Here is a 19612-nt window from a genome sequence, read left to right as displayed (position 1 = left end):
AGCCGTGCCCGGGACAACTGCAGCGTCGCCGCGGTGGCGGCTCCACCTCTCGGCGGCCTCACCTGGCCTCACTGCTTCGTGCCTTAGCTCGGGGGTCCGGGGAAAACCCCGGGACGGGGGTGGGACGGGGTAAGGGAAATTTATATTTTTGATATCAGCTTTGACCAAAGGAGACCCCAGGCCCCTCCCCGCCTCTTCCTGTGGTTCGTCGGCCCCCTCCCCCGGCTCCGCGCTGCTCTTAGGCGGGGAGGGGTGTCACTGTCGGGCGCTCCTAGCCCTACCTCCGGCCCTTGCGACCACACCCATTCTCACTGTGAATCTCCCCGCTGGGGTCGGAGCATCGGGCAGAGTTGGGGAGTGGGGAGGGGACTGAGCCGGCCGGAGGGCCCCCCGCACCCCCACTCCCACCCACCCCGGGACTGATAATGTGAAGTTCCTCATTTTGCACAAGTGGCACTAGCCCCAGGGCCAACCCTTCCTTCCTCAACCACCAAGGGCGGGGAGTTCTGGAGTCAAGAGGGCGAAGAGCCCTGGCCTGCCAGGTCTCCCACTCCCGCGGTGCCCCCTTCCCTTCCCTTCCCTTCCCTGGGGCCCCGGACCATATTTATTGCATGCGCCCCGGCGGCCCCGCCATCCCGAGCCCAGGTTGGGCTGGGCTGGAACGCGGTCTCTTTAGCTCCCTCCTCTTCGTTTGTATATTTCCTACCTTGTACACAGGCTCTTTCCAGAGCCGCTTCCATTTTCTATACTCGAACCCAACAGCAATAAAGCAGTAACCAAGGACCCCGACCCCGCTGCTCTCTTCTGCCTCTGCACAAGGACCTGGATGGGCTGCGCCCGCTGGGTGGAGGGGCCAGAAAGGGCCGCCCTCAATGCAGGTGCAGAGGCTTGGACCTGCCTCCCTCCCCAGTCCCAGAAACAGATCAGCAAGAGGTCAGGTATGTTTCATAACTAAAAATTTATTAAGGAAACAAAACCAGTGCTGCAAACGGGACAGAAAGGAGAGATGGGTCTCCCTCCCAACCGCCCAGTCCATCGGCCTTCCAGCTGGGAAGAGAATCTTAAAGGAGAGGCCGGGGACCCTGTACTCCAAAAAGCCCGGTCTTCTGAGACGCTAGGGGACTCCTAACCCCAAACTATTGGCCTTGGCCCCCCTGCACGGTACCCCATTGCTTCTAGCATAGTCCTAGGCCTCAGGGAGGGCAGAGCTGTGCAGTCAGGCCACGGGCTCTGGGGTATCCCCCACTGGTCCCATTAAGATTTGCCCCTGGCTCCACCTAAAACCCTGTCTTCCCCTAAGTCGTCCTCATCTCTGGCTCTGGGTTGGAGGAACTCATTCCCGGTAAGGAAGCCTCCCCACTGAGGTACCAGCTAAAGGGGCAAGGAAAGGGCCCCTGTGTCCCTTCTTGGAAGTGAGGGCAAAGCTAGAAACCAGGTTAGGTGATGCTGCCCCAGGCACTGGAATGCCTCAGGCTGGGCTGTCCATGCCTGGAAGTTTCTCGCAGCACAGGAGCCGAGGGTGGAAGGCCCTGGGTGGGAGAGCTGTATGTACTAAGTTCCTGCCATGGGTAGTAGAGAGGGAAGGTTCAGAGTGAGAACCCCTATGACGAGGAACCGCAGTGAAGAAATGAAGTGGATCAGGGAGGTGAAAAGGATCAACTACAAGGGAAAGGAGGATGAGGGGCTATTCTGGAGGGAGGGTAGGCAGGCAGAGAGGGGTGAAGGAGCAGCTGAGGAGAGTCTGAGGACATTTCCTGAAGAGGAAGCTAGACTGAAAGAAAGGCCAGTGAGGAGAGAGGGAGCAGGTGGAGGCCACCCGAGAGCATGGGCCTGAGACCAGATGCCCCTTTCCTCTCGACCCATGACTGTCCAAGGGGAGACAAATGGCAAAGTGTGAGGGACCCAGGCTGATAAAGGCAGGAAGAAGACCAGCAGGAAGGGTGTGTGGTTGGTGTGTCTGGGGTGGATGGTAGAAGAGGTGGGGGCCCAGGGCTGCTGTTAGGGACATGGTGTCTAGAAGCCAACTTGGGTCCATGGGCGAGTCCAGGCCTCAGGGAGATGGGGACACATGCCCTGGGCACTTCTTCCTGACATAACCAAAGCCTCTTGAACACATTTCAGGACAGAGGTTCTGAGGATGAAAGGGACCTGTGATTTCACTGATCTGATGGAAACTGAACCCCTGCCCTGTCTCCACTGGAGAAAGTGGCTGCGTCCCCAGGCGAGAAGGCCCTCCCCCAGCCTTGGAATGAGACGGGGGAGGGAGAAAGGCTGAGAGCATGGGCGGCCTATCTGGCTTGCCCAGCTGCTGTCGCTGTAGCCAGCCACCTCCCTGCTAAATCCTGGCAGCCCAGGAGGGTCCCAGCAGCTTCCGCCCGATCCTTGGCAGGGGCTCTGTGAGGAGCAGCTCCCCCACAGCACGGCCACGGCGTGGGTTGGAAGAGGATGGTTTATTGTCTGGGTGGATTGGTGGCTCAGGCACGTGGGCATCTTCTGTGCTACACTGGGCGCCTGGTAGCCTTTCAGGAACGGTTCCACAGGGGTGGGCCCCAGTGTGGCTCCCTCAGCCCACCTGGGCCCACGTGAGGAAGGCTGGGATGTCCCGTACAGGAACATTCCTTGTGAGCGCCTTCACACGCAGGTTCCGGTCATCCGTCAACAGCACCACCTCCCGCAGTAGCCGGATTGGCTCCTCTGTGGGCACGAGAGAGCAGACGGCTGTCACTGAGGACAGGAGGCAGAGGACTGGCTGCTCTTCTCACCCTGGGGAGAATGTGGTCCTGGGGAGGGGGTGCCACGCTAGCTATTTTTTGGCCCTTCTACAAGTTCTTTCCTCTATCCGGGCTCTCAGCCCCGGGGGCCCGTACTGGCTTAGAGAGGGCTGCACTGGCCTTTTGCTTTGACTCCTGCCTCCCATACAGGACTCTCTTCTGCCTAGTTCCTGAGAGCGGCCCACCCCTGCCAGCCTCCAAAGACCTGTTTCCCAGGACCCTAAACTGAGGGAACAGAAGCAGGCCCTTGCCCTCTACTCCTCCTTACCACATGGCTGGCCCCCAGATCACAACACTGCTCTCCCCAAACCCCACTTTTGTTTTGTTTTTTAACAAGTCCTCTCCCTCTGAAAGCCAGCAGGTTGATGCTTTAAGCATCCAGTAAAGATGGAACAGAAAATGTATCCAGGGTTTTCCAGATGTGGGGAGAGGGGTTAGCTCAAGGGAGCCCTGAGGAGAGGAGAGGGTAAGGGTCTTTGCAGAATTGTGCCAAGGGCACACCAAGGCTTTGGCCAGCTGATCACCCCTGCTAAGTAACAGTAATCCATGTATACAGGCAAAAGTCTCTAAGAGAACAGAAGAGTAAAAAGGAAGAGCAGAGGTAGGATGATGATCCCAGCTCTCCGTCTTGTACACAACCCAGGGCAGATCTGTGTATCCTTCCAGGTTTCTTTAGGCACATTTACAAGTACAGACACTTGGACGTATAAGCTTTTTTTCCTACATCATCATGATCGTATTAGCCACACTTTCAGAGTATATACTTAAAAGATCTTTCTATAGTGGCACAGATATCTTTCATTCTTTTTAGATGACTTTTTTTTTTTTTTTTTTTTTTTTTAGCACAGTCTCTCCACTACTTCTTTTTCCCTAACTGCCTAATCTTTAACACATTGGAGAGAATTTAAGCCAGGGACGAGCACTCACACAAGTGACATGCCTACCCTGGCATGCCTGCTTGGGTGGCAGGTCTACTCCTCAGTCCCAGGCTGGGCATTTCCTGACGGAGGTCCGGCAGACAGCAAGGCACAGGAAGCGTCCTGCCGTGCTCACTGACTGCGTGGGCTGGCGGGGGTGGGGGGCTGCAAATATCCATGTCTGACCTGAGCAGTCTCAGGCTTGCCAGCTCCAGGCAGGGAGGCTGAGATCTGGCTTTCAGCCTGGGGAGGAGTTTGGAGGATTCGAGAGGGAGAGGTTTGTGCGATTGGTGGTGGTGAGAGAAGAGGACAGGAGGAAGGAGAGTGTGAAGGCAGGCAAGGGGCTGTGGTGGGCAGAGGGGAGAGGAAGGTGGCCCTGGGTGAGAGGATGCTCAGAGACCACTCAGCTGCCGGGGACAGAACATAAGCTCCTCTGTTGGCTCAGCCAGGTCTCCTTTTATCACTCTAATGCTCCTATCTGGTCCTGAGGGAGATGGCACGCAAACCCGGTGGCAGGACAGGACCTCTCTTGAGCCTGTCTCTTATACACATCTAGATGTGTATAAGAGACAGGGTAGGATGATGATCCCAGCTCTCCGTCTTGTACACAACCCAGGGCAGATCTGTGTATCCTTCCAGGTTTCTTTAGGCACATTTACAAGTACAGACACTTGGACGTATAAGCTTTTTTTCCTACATCATCATGATCGTATTAGCCACACTTTCAGAGTATATACTTAAAAGATCTTTCTATAGTGGCACAGATATCTTTCATTCTTTTTAGATGACTTTTTTTTTTTTTTTTTTTTTTTTTTAAGCACAGTCTCTCCACTACTTCTTTTTCCCTAACTGCCTAATCTTTAACACATTGGAGAGAATTTAAGCCAGGGACGAGCACTCACACAAGTGACATGCCTACCCTGGCATGCCTGCTTGGGTGGCAGGTCTACTCCTCAGTCCCAGGCTGGGCATTTCCTGACGGAGGTCCGGCAGACAGCAAGGCACAGGAAGCGTCCTGCCGTGCTCACTGACTGCGTGGGCTGGCGGGGGTGGGGGGCTGCAAATATCCATGTCTGACCTGAGCAGTCTCAGGCTTGCCAGCTCCAGGCAGAGAGTCTGAGAACTGGCTTTCAGCCTGGGGAGGAGTTTGGAGGATTCGGGAGGGAGAGGTTTGTGCGATTGGTGGTGGTGAGAGAAGAGGACAGGAGGAAGGAGAGTGTGAAGGCAGGCAAGGGGCTGTGGTGGGCAGAGGGGAGAGGAAGGTGGCCCTGGGTGAGAGGATGCTCAGAGACCACTCAGCTGCCGGGGACAGAACATAAGCTCCTCTGTTGGCTCAGCCAGGTCTCCTTTTATCACTCTAATGCTCCTATCTGGTCCTGAGGGAGATGGCACGCAAACCCGGTGGCAGGACAGGACCTCTCTTGAGCAGCAGCTGTGTGCTCGTAACCAGCCCCTAGTAAAGAGACTCATGCAGGAGTGAGGGGCTGTGTCAGGTGGAGAGAAGACGCAGGGAGAGTCAGCTCCCAGAGCAGCCTGAATGCGAGGGCTAGAAACACCGACAGAAAGGAGATAGCAGCAGAGACGGAAAGGCAACGACAAGAGACCACTTATAGGTAGACAGAAACGAAAGATGCACAGAGCTGGCAGGTCCTAGGAATTCCTTCCAAATGAAAAAATGCCAGAATCCTGGGAGCCAGGAGCAGAAAACCTGAGTGTCACTGACCTGTGGGGTGATGCATGAAGGCCAGCCAGCTCAGGGTTGAGGGTGAGGTGGTCAAGCGCTTGGGTGAGAACTCCAGAGTGGGCCTTTGGCCCAAAGATGAGATTCTGCTTACCCCAAAAGGTCTTGAAAACCAGGCTGAGGGCTCGGTCCTCAAGCTCTCACCTACCTCCAACTCTAGCCAGCCTTCAAAGTGCTATAACTCGTGACCAAAGAGACCAGAAAGCAAAGCCCACTATTGACTGGGGAAGTGCCTCTGTCCCAGGCCTGAAATAGGGTAAACATTCAGTGGTGAACTGAGAAGGTAGGAAGGTGAGCATGGCCAAGAAAGGGAAGTGTGCCCTAGGGACCCCTGGGGGCTGCCCTCAGAGCTGCAGAGGGCTGGACTCGGGAGACCACGGCCAGAACCAGCTACAGTGAATCATAAAGACATTCTTGCTGTCAGAGGGAACTCACTGAGGACACCCAAGAAAGGAAATGGATACACGCTGGGTGAAGAACCTCACGGCCTAGGGCTGGGCTTCCTGGGCTAGGCTCATCTCTAGTTGGCCCAGGGTGCCCCTGGCATTCCCTGGGGCTTGGGGGAGCCAGGACAGGGAGGTTGGGCCTCAGGCGTGCATCAGCCCTGAGCACCGATTCCTTAGACTTCCCAGGCCAGAGTCAGTGGAGCCCTTCTCAGGGGCTGAGGATGGGCAGGACGAGGCAGGGCAGGGGGATGGGAGATCCCGAAGCAGAGGGGCAAAGCTGTACCTTTGCTGGCAGGCATGAAGTCCTTAGCCTTGTCTTTGCAGTAGTGGAGGCAGCAGGACAGGATGAGATCATCGTTGTTACCCTGGAGGAAGACACGTGTGAGAAGCATCACTGGGCAGAAGGGGGCGCCATGCGGAGGAGGAGGAGGGATCCTCTGCCTCTGGGGCCCTGGGCAGGGCCACCTCCGAGATCCCTCCCATGCATGCCCTGGCCCTGTCTGGCCTGGTCTGCGCTAAGAGTGATTTAGGGGAGAAGGAGCTCCCCCACCTGGGCCTCCATGGTGGCTGGCCCTCAGCTGCCCGGGCTGATGGGTCTCCTTCAGCCCTTCCTTCCTGGAGACCTTGTTCTGAAAGCTGGCTGTGGGCTTTCCCTTCCGGCCGAGGGGTCTCACCAGCTGGCCAGTGATGTCCTCACTGCGGAAGGCGATGGATTCAAGTTCATTGCCACGGCTGGTCAGGGCTCGCAGGCAAGAGTCCCGACTCTCGAATCGCTGCTCGAGGAACTCGATGGACTTGCGGGCCTTTTCTTGTACCACACGGGCATAGCCCCCAGCCCGGTGGTCTGTCTCCTGCCCCTTGGCCAGGCCGTCCAGCTCATTGATCACTGATGAGACAGAGCCCCACAAGACATCAGCCTCCGCAATCAGCTTTCATCCTAGGCCTCGGTCCATTCACTTTCCCAGCCAGCACCTTCCCAGACCAGAATCCATCCTTCCCCCGCAGGAGGCTTCCAATGAAACCAGGGCCAGAGGGGAGCTTGTGGGGGCAACAAGTGTCTGAAACTTCCACAGGGCTCTTCCCCCTTTCTGTCTCTTCTCCTGGGCCCTGCCCTCCTCTTGGGAGGAACTTAAAGGAATCTTCTGGAGCTGCTGTATTTAGAGGAAGAAATCTGCTTCCTCTATTACACTCCTTGATTGTAAGACCACGTGGAAGGGTCCCTCAGGAGAGGCCAGGGTATGCAGCGGCTCAAGGGAAAGGGAGGAGTCCTTCCTCAACTTCTTGGGCCCTCACACACAGCAGTCCAGGAGGGGTAAAGTTCTACCCCCAACCCCACTGGCGGAGTGCAGGGAGGCCACCATGGAGGAAGGGGCAGTCACAGCCTCATTTGCAAGGCCCTAGTATGCCTCAAAGCCAGAACCTTGGCATATCTACCTTCTCTGATACTGCACGTGTATGTGTGTGTATGTGTGCGTATCCGTGTGTGTCTGTGTATGCATGTGTGTGCATGTCTGTGTGTGTGTGTGCACGCGTATCCGTGTGTGTCTGTGTGTGTATGCATGTGTGTGCATGTCTGTGTGTGTGTGTGCACGCGTATCCGTGTGTGTCTGTGTGTGTATGCATGTGTGTGCATGTCTGTGTGTCTGTGTCTGTGTGTGTGTGTGTGTGTGTGTGTGTCTGTGTGTATGTGCCTGTCTGCCTGCCTATGTGTCTGGGACATGGCTTCATTTTCTGGTGAAGATTCTTTCCAAAATTCCAGCCAAAAGCCTGAGGTCAAGTGGGAAATATGTACTCCTTGGGGGCTCTGGGAGAGTTTGGGGTCTGAGGCCTCTCCTTAGTACAGTGATTCATGGCTCAGGGAGCCGGCGTGAGCACGCTGTTCCATGGTGAGCCTGGCACTCATTGTCTGGGTATTCGGAGACACTTTCTGGAAAGGGCCCACGTGGGAACACACACACACACACACACACACACACACACACACACACACAGTGCCCATGCTTTCAGCACCCTGAGGCTGCAGTGTCCACACAATGCATGGCTGAGGTTGGGAAGCAGTGGTAGATGGGTGTACGGTACAGCAAACAACATCAAACAGGAAAAACGGGTATTCTATCCCAAAATCTGCTTTCCTGCTTCCAAACTAAACAGGCTTCAAAGAGGAAGCTTGTTTGTGCTTCTGCACCAGGCGGGGCTTCTCCATGCTGGGGTCAGGTCTATGGAGCACAGAGCAGGTTAAAGAGCACCAGAAACAAGAAGGGAAAGTTGGCGGCTTAACCCTTTGCTGCTCTGGGCACAGGGCGTGAGTCCACCAAGGAAAGCATCAGTAAACAGGAGCCCTCCTCTTATAGCCCCTGAGAGAGTCCAGGGACCTGCCCAGCTGAGGCAGGTTCGGAGAGGCTGGCCTGTATGGTGGCTGCACAACCGTCAGTTCCCAGCACCCTCAGGCAGCGTCTCTTTGTCCTGCATGTATTTGCTGGGTATTCTCATACGTTTGCTCCCTCCCCACCAAATCCGGATTTCCTTACTAAACCCTAAGCTCCTCAGGGCTACAGCTCTGCCATTCACTGGATCTCTCAAGAACAAGGAGACTGGCCCACAGTAGGGGGTACAATCAGTGCTGGTGACCAAAAACCCTGGTAGCCTGGAATGGTGTCTGAGGCACCTTCCGGCTCTTAGGGGGCTCCTGAGATGTCCGCAGCCTCTTTCAGTTGTACCATTTCCTGACCATCAGGCAAAACACTTTCTTTCCCCTGAAAAACTCCTGGGTAGGAAAGCAGAGAGACATATGACCCAGCAAGGCACCCCGCCCCAGGACCCAGTGAGGGAAAAGGGAAAGCCTGGGACAACGTGATTGTTCTGCTGCCCTGCCTTGGTGACAGAAACCGCTCTACTGTTGAAGAGCAGAAAGCCTTCCCTTAGGTCTAAGGGCCTGGATTTAAGAGGTTCTGGCCAGGCCACATGGGGAGGGGAAGGAAGACGGGGAGGGTGGAGGCAGGGAGGAGGGCTGCTTCAGTGCCAACATTCTCAGGTGGTGCTAACGTGTTTCCCACAACCCCCCAGGGTTCTGTAGCCTCTGCAGGGGCGGATGTTTCCTGCCCTTTGTTTCCACCCCCATCTGGCACTAAGACACTTGGGACTGGGAGGGAAGGCCCAATGGAACATCTTGGCATGGATGTCAAAGGTGGCTTGGCAGGCAGACTGCCAGTCTGGTGGCTTTTCCAGAAGACAAGGCTCTCAAACTTGCTCTAAGTAGCTGCTGAGAAGGGGACGTGTAAATGCCTGGGCCTCCCAATAATCTCCTAGACCCTCTCCCTCCACAGAGGCCATCAGCTAGATACGAGCCCAGAGCCCAGAGCCCCGAGCCCAGAGCCCACCCTGACGCTGACCCACCACAGAGCTCCAAGAACTAAGGGTACCCAGACGGTCCCGTGGAGACAGCCCAGCTGGGCCTCTCTGGCTAGAGGGTGGGAAAGCAAGCTAGCTGGGTCCTGAGATGCTGACCCTGCACCAGCACCAAGGCCCAGACAGTGGAAGGGCCCAAGTGGTAGGAATCCACAGGCATGAGCCAAGGGCTTGCTCGGGAGGGTTCCTGCTGGCCTAGCCTTAGGGTGACACTGGCCAGAAGAATGCTACCTCGAACCAACAGAATGATCATGAAAAGCTACAAGACAATCAGACCAAAGGCATCTAACCACTTCAAAATCCTCCCAGCCTCCCTGCCAGACCACCCAGCAGCACCGCCGTTATCTGCCAGGGCTGAGTGTTTACCAATAACGGGAACCAGCTTTGCTGTTTTACTGCAAGCTTTATAAGGATAAAAACAAGGGCTGGGCTCATGCAGCCTCTGGTTGCTGGGACACAGGAGTCCATTTGCTCAAGCAGTTTAAGCCATGGATCAGCCATGATAATTTGAACTGCTTTGATTATTAAACAATTTTCTTTGCCCCACGCATTCCCTACTCCCCTGCAAATCCCGTCTTACACACGCACAGCAGGGCTCTGCCTGCCCGGCCCCCAGGCCGTGGGGCGTGTGTGGAGGGGGCTGCTGTGCACGTGCAAGGCTGCTCTGCCCTTCCCGCCTGACTCACCGATCAGGGGCACCACCAGGATGTACTTCCTGCTCTCCAGCAGCCGCGCCAGACTGGCCAGGTGGTCAATGAAGCCATTGGTGTCTGGTACGAGGAACAAAGGTCTGATTTCGAGCTCCATCTGCCTCATCTGACTGTGGTCCTCCAGGACAGCCTACGGGGACACAGAGTGGTGAATGAGCCAGGCAGTGAGCAGGCAAGCAGGTGGGTGAGCCAGGGCCCTGATACTATGGTGTGTCAGCATCCTGCCCCTAGGAGCCTCTTCCCCTCCAGAGTAATAACCAGCCCCAGTCAGGCCTGAGGGACAGGCCTAAGGGCTGAGCATAGCACTGCAATAAAAACAGAGATCAAGTGGCCCCAGGAATGGCATGGTAAAACCCTGCCTAGGGCTGAGAAAGGATCCTGAGGATATTCAAAATAACAGGTCTCTCAAAGTAAGACTGGGACTAAAATTCAACAAGGGAGAATTAAGTTCCTTAGATATGACAGTGGTTTCATATATATTATCTAGAAAGCCTACAGAGGGGGTACTTTTCAATCTAGACATGAATATGCAAACACAATCTGTTATTTTGATTTACTCCACTGTGCAGCTAAAACAAAACAAAACAAAACAAAATATAGCCTGGGCAACATGCTAAAACTCTGTCTCTACAAACAAAAATTAGCTGGGTGTGGTGGCACACGCCTCTGGTCTCAGCTATTTGGGAGGCTGACATGGGAGGACTGCTTGAGCGCTGGAGGCAGAGGCTGCAGTGAGCTGAGATCGCACAACTGCACTCTACCCTGGGTGACAGCGAGACCCTGTCTCAAAACACAAAAACAACAACAACAAACAACGAACAATGAAGTTTAAACTCAAACGCTATAGAAAAAAGTGATACTGACAGCTAATAATACGAAATTCTCCTGCAGCAGTAGCCGAAGACCATGCAATGTGATGAATTAAGACCCAACTCATGTGTCTGCAAACAGCAACACCCAGGCTGATCACAATGGCCCAGCACCTTGCCCTTGTCCAGCGTGGTTTCCTAAACACTGGTCTTTTCTGTTCTACTTCTGCTCCTTTGCCACGAATCTGTACAAGCTACACTGCTATTGGCTCAACGTTTTTCTTTAAACTGACTTTGTCACTTTTTTTGCTTAGCCGCTTCTTCAGCAACCATATCATGGTACTAAGCAACTGACAGCCTAGTCATATGCTTACTAGTGCAAGCTAAACTACCAAACAAAAAGTAGATAAAAGAATAAAAGCAGAAGAGTGTCCTTGGCCCCACTGACCCGCCTCCTCTAGCACCTCTCACCAAGCACGTGGCCCAGCGCCTGCCTTCCCTGTGGACTTTCACAGTTCTCAGGAAGTTCCCGAGAGATGCACATTTGCGAAAGTCTGATTTGCTTCTCTGGACAGCCTTCCGCGTGTGGTAGCGGCCCTTCGAGACAGGCTCTGGGTGTCTGTCACTACAAAACATGGCCACTACTGTACTGCTTCCTCTTCTGAGGACCACGGCCAAGACTCGAACTGATCTGCTGGCATCTGCCCAGACAGCATGCTCCCTGAGCAGGGAGGTAGAGGGCACCCACACAAACCTGGCCGGGCCAGGAGGGCAGGTCCCAGTCCTGTCACACCCTCTTATGGCCTTCTGCCACAGAGCAACTTGCAGAGACCCAGATGCAGGCACAGGGCAGGGGAAGTGGACGTGCGTGCCAACTGAGATGGGGCCCACAGTGCTGGGTCCTGGCCACCAACAGTCAGTGAGGAGGCTGCTCAGGTTTCACTGACAATGACAGTAAAACTGAAAGGGCATGCCTTCAAATGATGGGGGTGGCTTCTCTGTGACCTGCCAGGGACCTCTCCCTATGAGTAAGTTGTTGTTGCCACTGCCACCACAGCTGGTGAAGGCACAGGCCACAGGACGCTGGCAGGCATGAGAAATGCAGCTCAGGGGCCCGCTCTGCTGAAGTCTTCCTACTGGTCTCACCTCATGAGGGCAAGGTGCCACTACTGCGGGCGACCTTCCCATGGCAGGCGGGTCACTGACACTCTGCATAGGGCTGCCACCTACAGGGTGACATGCATTCCAACAAACCTGACTTGGGCATTTTGTAAGAACAGGAAATGGTCCCCACTCAGGTTCAGTAAACCCCTCTCTGCCCTTTCTCCTCTTGCGGAGGAGCATCAGCACTCTCGTTCCTCATTTCCCAGGCCATGCGCTCTCCGTCCAGCTCTTCTGCTGCCAGACATGCTTTCCTGATACCGTGGCTCTCAAATCTGTCTTTCTGGGTGAGCAGGGACAGAATAAGCATGGCTCAGGGAGACTCAGGAGCAGTGGCAGGTGGAGTGACAGGGGCGGGGGGTCCAGCTCTGCACTGTGCCTCTGCCCCGCAAGTCCACTCCCATTTCAGTTCTCCTGCCTTGAGAAACGACTGTCCAGCCTGGTCTGACTATCAAGGAAGTGGAACTGGCTGCCATTTTTTTTTTTTTACCCTATGTGAACAGTCAGCTCCTAAGCTCTGGTACCATTCTACCTCTATTGCTGGCAATTAGGCAGGAGGGCCTTGAAGCCAAGTGGTCGAGGGAGGCTGGGGACAAACTGAGCCTACCTGTGTGTTCTGATGGCAGGACAGGAGAAAAATCTAGAAGCAAGGTCCAGAGACACTCTAACTTCCCCGGGTTCTTAGCTCTGGCTTGCGGCTAGAGAGGTGAATAGGCCGCAGCCTTTCGGAGAGGGCAGCCCTGCCACTTCCCTGGGGGTGGGGTGGGGCCAAGCCCCGTGAGGGTGGTCGGAGCTGTACTGCCATCATCCGGTCCCAGGGACGCCTGCAGACAACTTCCCTTAACCTGGCTCTGCCCAGTGAGTCACCAAACAACTGCTTCCTGTTCCCCGCATGCCCTCACGGAGTCTCAGGAGATGAGATGAAGCTGCTCCCTCTTCTCCTGGGGTACCGGTGGGCCTCTGGGGGGGGTCACACCTGGGTCACAAGACTGGCTCAGTCCCCTTAAAAAGAGCAGCAGGCCGACGAGGGCTTTGGAGTCCACAGGCACCCTTCTACGGGTGTCTGCATTTCCGGCCCTTTCTGAGTGGCGCTGTGTGTGTGTGTGTGTGTTTAGCATCTGCCCTCCCAACTTTTCCAGATTTTACCCGTCAGATTCCTGGCAGCTGTGCACGGCGCCTGTGCCGGCCGTCACGTCCCATTCCGATCTCTGGGTCGCACGGTAAGAGGAGGACACAGGATGCGCAGGGAGTGAAAAAGTGATGTTGGTGGGGAGACTGCCAAGTCCCCACTCGCAGCCATGGGACACTTGGGGAGCAAGGGAAGCACGCCGCTGTGGAGTTCAGAGGCCGGTAGTGAGGTTTATTTTTGTTTGTATGAGTAAAAAGCTGCAGAAGCCTCTGGTGGGGGTGAGGGGGGTGCAATCGGAATGCTGTGGTTCAGACAGACTGGCCCTGGCATGGAGTCAAGTGTGCTGACCCGGAAGGAGAGTTCCACAGGAACCTTCTAGCGGCAGCTAAGGTTGGGCCACAGTGATCCCTGGATAGTGCACTTGGAACTCAAGCGACGTATGGACACTCTCAATCAGACTGGTGGCAATAAGGACTTGAGTTGGCATAAAATGCGTGAGAGAAAAATAATTCTGTTTCTGGAAGGTGCTAAGTAACCAATTTTCTCTGAGGTATGGGAGTTTCCTGGAGCAAGCTGGCAGAGAACTGGGAAACAGATACACAATAATACCTAAGGAGGAAGCTAACAGGCTTGGGTCTCCAGAAAAACTCTTGCAGGTTAAGTTCCTTCTCTACAGTGGAGATGATCTTATGATGCTTACTGTTGCAAGCTGAGACGCTGAGCATTACAAACAGCAATTCAATGAGCTGACACAAGAGGTGTGGCACTTGGAGAACCTGGACCATGAAGCAGAGCAAGACCAGGAGAGGGCCTTCTGAGGTTTCCCTTCTGCTTAGGGGCTCCCATAGGGACCGTGGCTGCTTCCTTCCCTCTACAGGGTGAAGAATCATTCATCCCTGAACCTCTCTGGCCAGAGCAATGTCTTCAACAGAAATTAAAAGGTTTGTAACACAGGAAATTTCCACATTCACCTTATATATGGAAGTACCTAGCAAAGTGCCCGACACATATTAGTAACTCAACAAATGCCAGCTTCTTTTCTTCCTTCCCAACTCCGTTTTTCATTTTCTACACATCCAGAGGATAAATATCTGGGGGAAACCACCAGGAAACAGAATGGGGGATGAGGAGGGGTGGAGTAGAGGACTACTGATGTTTTTTTTTTTTGAGATGGAGTCTTGCTCTGATGCCCAGGCTGGAGTGCAATGGCACGATCTCTGCTCACTGCAATCTCTGCCTCCCGGGTTCAAGCAATTCTCCTGCCTCAGCCTCCCGAGTAGCCGGGATTACAGGCGTGAGCCAACACGCCCGGCTAATTTTTATATTTTTGGTAGAGATGGGTTGTCACCATGTTGGCCACACTGGTCTCAAACTCCTGACCTCAAGTGATCTGCTGCCTCAGTCCCCCAAAGTACTGGGATTACAAGCCTGAGTCACTGTGCCCAGCTTTTTTTTTTCTTTTTTTTAAAGAGACATGAGTCTCAGGCCAGGCACGGTGGCTCACGCCTATACTTCCAGCACTTTGGGAGGCCGAAGCGGGTGGATCATGAGGTCAGGAGTTCGAGACCATCCTGGCCAACATGGTGAAACCCCGTCTCTACTAAAAATACAAAAATTAGCTGGATGTGGTGGCTCATGCCTGTAATCTCGGCCACTTGGGAGGCTGAGGCAGGAGAAATGCTTGAACCCAGGCAGCAGAGGTTGCAGTGAGCCGACATGGTGCTCCTGCACTCCAGCCTGGGCAACAAAGCAAGACTCCGTCTCAAACAAAAAAAAAAAAAAGAGAGACAGAGTCTCATCCAAGCCTGACCAACATGGTGAGACTCCATCTCTACTAAAAATATAAAAATTAGCCGGGCATGGTGGCGCATGCCTGTAATCGCAGCACTTTGGGAGGCAGAGGTGGACAGACTGCTTAGGTCAGGAGTTTGAGACCAGCATGGACAATATAGCGAAACTCCATCTCTACTAAAACTACAAAAATCAGCCGGGGATGGTGGCACACGCCTGTAATCCCAGCTACTCAGGAGGCTGAGACAGGAGAATTGCTTGAACCTGGGAGGCAGAGGTTATAGTGAGCTGAGACCATGCCACTGCACTCTAGCCTAGGCAACAAGAGCGAAACTCCATCTCAAAAAAAAAAAAAAAAAAAAAAAAAGAGAGAGTCTAACTCTGTCACCCAGGCTGGAGTGCAGTGGTGTGATCACAGGTCACTGCAGCCTCAAACTCCCAGGTTCAAGTGATCCTCCCGCCTCGGCCTCCCGAGTACCTGGGACTACAGGTGTGTGCCACCATGCCTGGCTACTGATTTCTATTAAAAGACTTATTGTATACATGTATCTTCACTATGTGGATGTGTAAATGAAAAATTGGAAATAAAATAAAAATAGGAACAGTGAGTGAGATAAGAACTGGCTGATGGTTCATCTTGGGCCAGCAGAAGCCAAAGGGGGCAGATATTAAGTGTGCTAGAGAAGGCGGGCAGAGCCACCAGCAGCATCCCCTGGGAGCAGGAGGAAGAGCATCTTCGTTTGGGGTACACTGCTAATGAAAAAAAGTGCTGCGTAGAACAGCTTTTCTGGATGTCCACATGTACCACAGAACTTAATATATTCTTGCATTCTTTTAAAATATAACTATGGCAATTTGTTTGCTATTTCTTACTGTTTCAGGAAGACTGATCTTATTTTCAAACTAGACTGTAAAGTGCTCAAGGAGAATTGCCTGCTTTTCTGGTGGTTTCCACTGTCATACTTCGCATACCACCTGTTGTATCACAGGACTTCAGGGGACAGTGGGCTCAGTCACTGGGTCTTAGAGCTGAAGGGCACTTAAAGATAATCTGATTGAATTTTAACTAACTTGATCTAAAAAGGCCCTTTCCTGATGGAGGAGAGGGAGTGGCAGGGCTAAGCACGGCACCTCTGAGCTTGCCCCGAGCAGGAGCCTGAGGGCGTTTCAAACAGTGGCCTGGCCACTCTGTGGGAAGACAGGTCCCCAGTGCATGGTGCTGGAGCAAGCTGGAGGCCCAGCACTCAGGTTTTGGGGAGGCTGGAGCGGGCCTGGGTGGGAAGGGCGGATGCCCACTCTACAGGCTGATGTGCTTTCCTGCCTTGACGTGAACGTGCCCCCGGCCTGGTGGTGTGTTGGCTCCCACCCTGTCTCCGACAGCCGGGAGCCAGGGCTGAGTGTCTGCCTTCCGCCAGCTTCCATACAGGTGTGGGGGGCTCTGTGCATACCCCATTGTTCCACAACAGCCCCCCTAGCTGGGTGGCAGTATGAATGGACGGCAGCTAAATTTAGAGTGGAACTCCTGGGGCCTCCACAAAGGAGGGACTACATCTTCAGGAGGGCGGGTGGGCGGGAAAGGGACAGGGGAGAGAAGCTATTTTCAGAACACATGTCATTGCTGGCCACAGAGCAAGACTGTGGCCATAATGCCGAGGGAAACAATAGATGTGGCCAGAGGAAGAGCCTGTTATGTTTCAGGTGGGATGTTTGCAACTGCTCAGGAAACCTGACCCCGCCCGACAGCAGCACAAATCACAGCAGAGCCTCAGAGAGGCAGTGAGGAAGCGGGGGATTCACAGGGCCAGCGCCAGCATGAGGTGCCAAGAGGCCACGCCTCATGCCTGGAGGAGCATTTTCAGTGACTGCTTTGCCCTGGGGGTTTGGTTAGGAATGAAACACTTCTGACCAACTTCCCAAACCATGTACCCTGCCCTGGTCTCTGAACAACTCCAAAGAACGGCAACGGGAACGAAAAGAACTCAGGAGAAAAGCAGCAAGGTGGGCAGCACCAACAGGAGGAGCTGTCTCAGGCAACAAGGCAGAGCGTGGGCTGAGCCGGAGAGCGTGGCCTCAAAGCCCTGGGTGGGCGGACTTGGCGCCCCCAGCATCCAGGGGCCTGCCTGGGTGCTGCAGCTCCAGCTGCACAGGCTCTGAGAGCTCCCCACACCCCTTTTCTGACCTCCAGTCGGCCCCACTCACCAGCCTCTGTGCAACGCCGGAAGCAGGGAGGGACAGGCTGCAGAGGGAGGCCAGGCCTCACCTCCCCCATGCTCGCAGAAGAGCTTAGGCCCAGGGGTCTAGGTAAGAGCAGGGAAGTGGGGGTGTGGTTACAGCCCTAGATCTCACTTGGACTTTATAGCTATCCTGGGGGCCAGGAGGATTTTTTTCAACCCCATCTTCATATCCCCTTCCCCAAACATGTGTGGTTCCTGTTTTGCTACATCTGTGAAAGGCGCTGGGAACTGGGGACTTGCCTTACACCTCTCGGTTAACACCCCGGAGACTGATGGAGTTCAGAGCAGTGTAATTTACAGCCCATCCCTCCAATCTTAATTCACTCGATGCTCCTTTCTTCCTTATTGTATTAGTGTGACCCAGGTACCTGCCAACAATAATGGCCTCTCCAGCTAGGAGCCTCTCCCCCACTCCCAGGACAATTTATACCTTTTCCTTGGATTTTCCCCCCTTAAATTAAACAAAAAGAGGAAAAATAAGAAAAGGTTAGCATGGGTTTGGAGCACTGAAGCCCCCGTGGTTCTGGGCAGGAAGCCAATGGCCTGAGGGCACACATGTGTGTGCTCTCCCAGAAGGGCCTTCACCGGCCCTGTTTTACAGCCACCTCGGCACAGACTCCAGGGTTCACGCATATGGCCAGACAGATGTGTCTGGCTTACGTTCAAGGCTGGAAAATGAAGAATTATGGAAGTGAAGGGCCCCGGGCATTAAAGGGGGGGGAAGGGAAGGGGGGAATTTTTCCTCTGCTGAGAAATCCTCTTGTGGCTGTGAGGCTGGAGGAAGGAGGCTGACAGGAGGCAGGGCCGCCAGCTTGGTGCATGTGGGGCCTGTTCTTAAAGGGGCCACAGTAACCCCAGCTCCAGCTGGCCCGCAGCAGGCCTTCCATGCTTGGGCCTAAGCAGCCTCCTCAGCAGGAGCTCATCAGGAGAACAGGCAGCCTGGACAGGGCCTGCCAGGGGCACTGGAAGTCAAGTGTTGGAGGAGACCTCCAATCCTGAAGGTGCTGTTGGTTGCTGGAGAGGCAAAAGCTAAACACGAAGCTCCAGAAGGGGATGGATTCTGGCAGCATGTGCTTCCTTGGCATCCTGGACTTCCGTTTTGTATGGACACTCATTCACACTTCAAATCACTTGTCAAGGACTCCACCACATTGTACCATCGTACTACACTCTGGAATGGGATTAGTTCTGTGTCCCCCAGACACTAGCATAGTAAATGCTCAGTGCCACTTGCTAAACTGAGCCGAAGACATGTCTCCCGATTCCAAGGAGTTCACAGTACAATGTGGGAAACAAGTCCAGAAATAACTGTAACATGAGACATGATAGCAGGTCCACAAATGAAGTCTGATGAGTGTCAAAGGAACACTAAGCAAAAGGAGATGGATCCCTCCTGGGGGAGACCAGGGGTGGCCTCACTGGGGAAATGGAGTTTCATCTGGGGATTGAAGGAGGAATAGAATTTCGACAGGTAACAAGATATATGGAGCAGAAAAAGGGCACTTTGCTTTGAAGGACAGCATGAACAAAAACCCAAGAGTGGAAAAGGGCAGAGCATGTCTAGGGAGTGGAAAGGAAGGTTAGTGTCACTGTCCAGGCAGGAGGGCCTTGGTGTCTGGACAGGCATTTTACACGCACTGTGATTCATTCTGAGGCTTCACGACAGCTCTAATGTTGGTGCTTTTACCACTTTCACTTTTTAGTGTTTTTAAGAGGTGGGGTTTTGCCATGCTGCAATGGCTATTCACAGGCATGATCACTGCACACCGTAGCCTCATACTCCCACGCTCAAGCTATCATCCAGCCTCAGCCTCCTGAGTAGTTTGAACCATAGGCACGTGCCCAGTGTGTCCGGCATTACTTTCATTATACAGATGAGGAAACAGGCTCAGAAAAGTTAAATAATCTGCCCAATGTCATATAACTAGTAAGGGTTCATGAGGGATGGGGTAGTGGGAGAAGAGGCTGGAAAACAGACTGGGAACAGATTGAAAAGCCTTAAATGCCAATAATAGGGAATTGGACTTTATTTTACGAGCCAAGCAAAGGCCTGATGATTTCTGAGCAGGGGAGTGGCTCCTTCAGGAAAAGAATGATGGAGGCAGCGCAGTGAACAGAAGCCCAGTGGGCAGACTGTGTGCCACAAACTCCAGGAGGTGCCATTCACAGAAACAAGGGAAATGGCACCTTGTGGGGCTGTGCAACACAGGGGCCTTGATTGCTACCCTCTAAGCAGCTACTTGACCTAGAATAGTAGTAGTGGCAATAGAAACAGAGAGGAAAGGAGGGAATAAATGTGTGAATAAACAGTATTTAATATGAAATTAGATACTAGGGATTAAAAGCCAGGGTGGAATTTAAGATGATGCTCTAGTTGCTACTATTATTGTCACTGAATATATATATTTTTTGACAGAGTCTCGCCCAGGGCTAAAGTACAGTGGCTCGATCTTGGCTCACTGCAACCTCCACCTCCCAGGTTCAACCGATTCTCCTGC

General features: G+C 53.8%; 2 protein-coding genes across 2 annotated transcripts in view; one reads left to right on the top strand and one right to left on the bottom strand.

Annotated features, from left to right (window-relative positions):
• HIC1 (hypermethylated in cancer 1) overlaps nucleotides 1-2518 on the top strand; it is a 17861-nt gene extending 15343 nt beyond the window's left edge. The window contains exons 4-5 of the mRNA XM_011987277.1: nucleotides 1260-1342; nucleotides 2321-2518. Of these exons, the coding sequence (XP_011842667.1) occupies nucleotides 1260-1342; nucleotides 2321-2518 (281 nt within the window). The remainder of the gene's footprint in view (nucleotides 1-1259; nucleotides 1343-2320) is intronic.
• The window catches only part of SMG6 (SMG6 nonsense mediated mRNA decay factor), a 247894-nt gene continuing 229221 nt past the window's right edge, over nucleotides 940-19612 (bottom strand). The window contains 4 exon segments of the mRNA XM_011987266.1: nucleotides 940-2694; nucleotides 6159-6240; nucleotides 6550-6761; nucleotides 9967-10120. Of these exon segments, the coding sequence (XP_011842656.1) occupies nucleotides 2564-2694; nucleotides 6159-6240; nucleotides 6550-6761; nucleotides 9967-10120 (579 nt within the window). The 3' untranslated portion in view covers nucleotides 940-2563.

The sequence above is a fragment of the Mandrillus leucophaeus genome, unplaced genomic scaffold (assembly GCF_000951045.1).
Source record: "Mandrillus leucophaeus isolate KB7577 unplaced genomic scaffold, Mleu.le_1.0 Scaffold306, whole genome shotgun sequence".
Lineage (NCBI taxonomy): Eukaryota > Metazoa > Chordata > Mammalia > Primates > Cercopithecidae > Mandrillus > Mandrillus leucophaeus.
The sequence above is the reverse complement of the archived record's forward strand: the minus strand, read 5'-3'. Positions and strand labels throughout refer to the sequence as shown.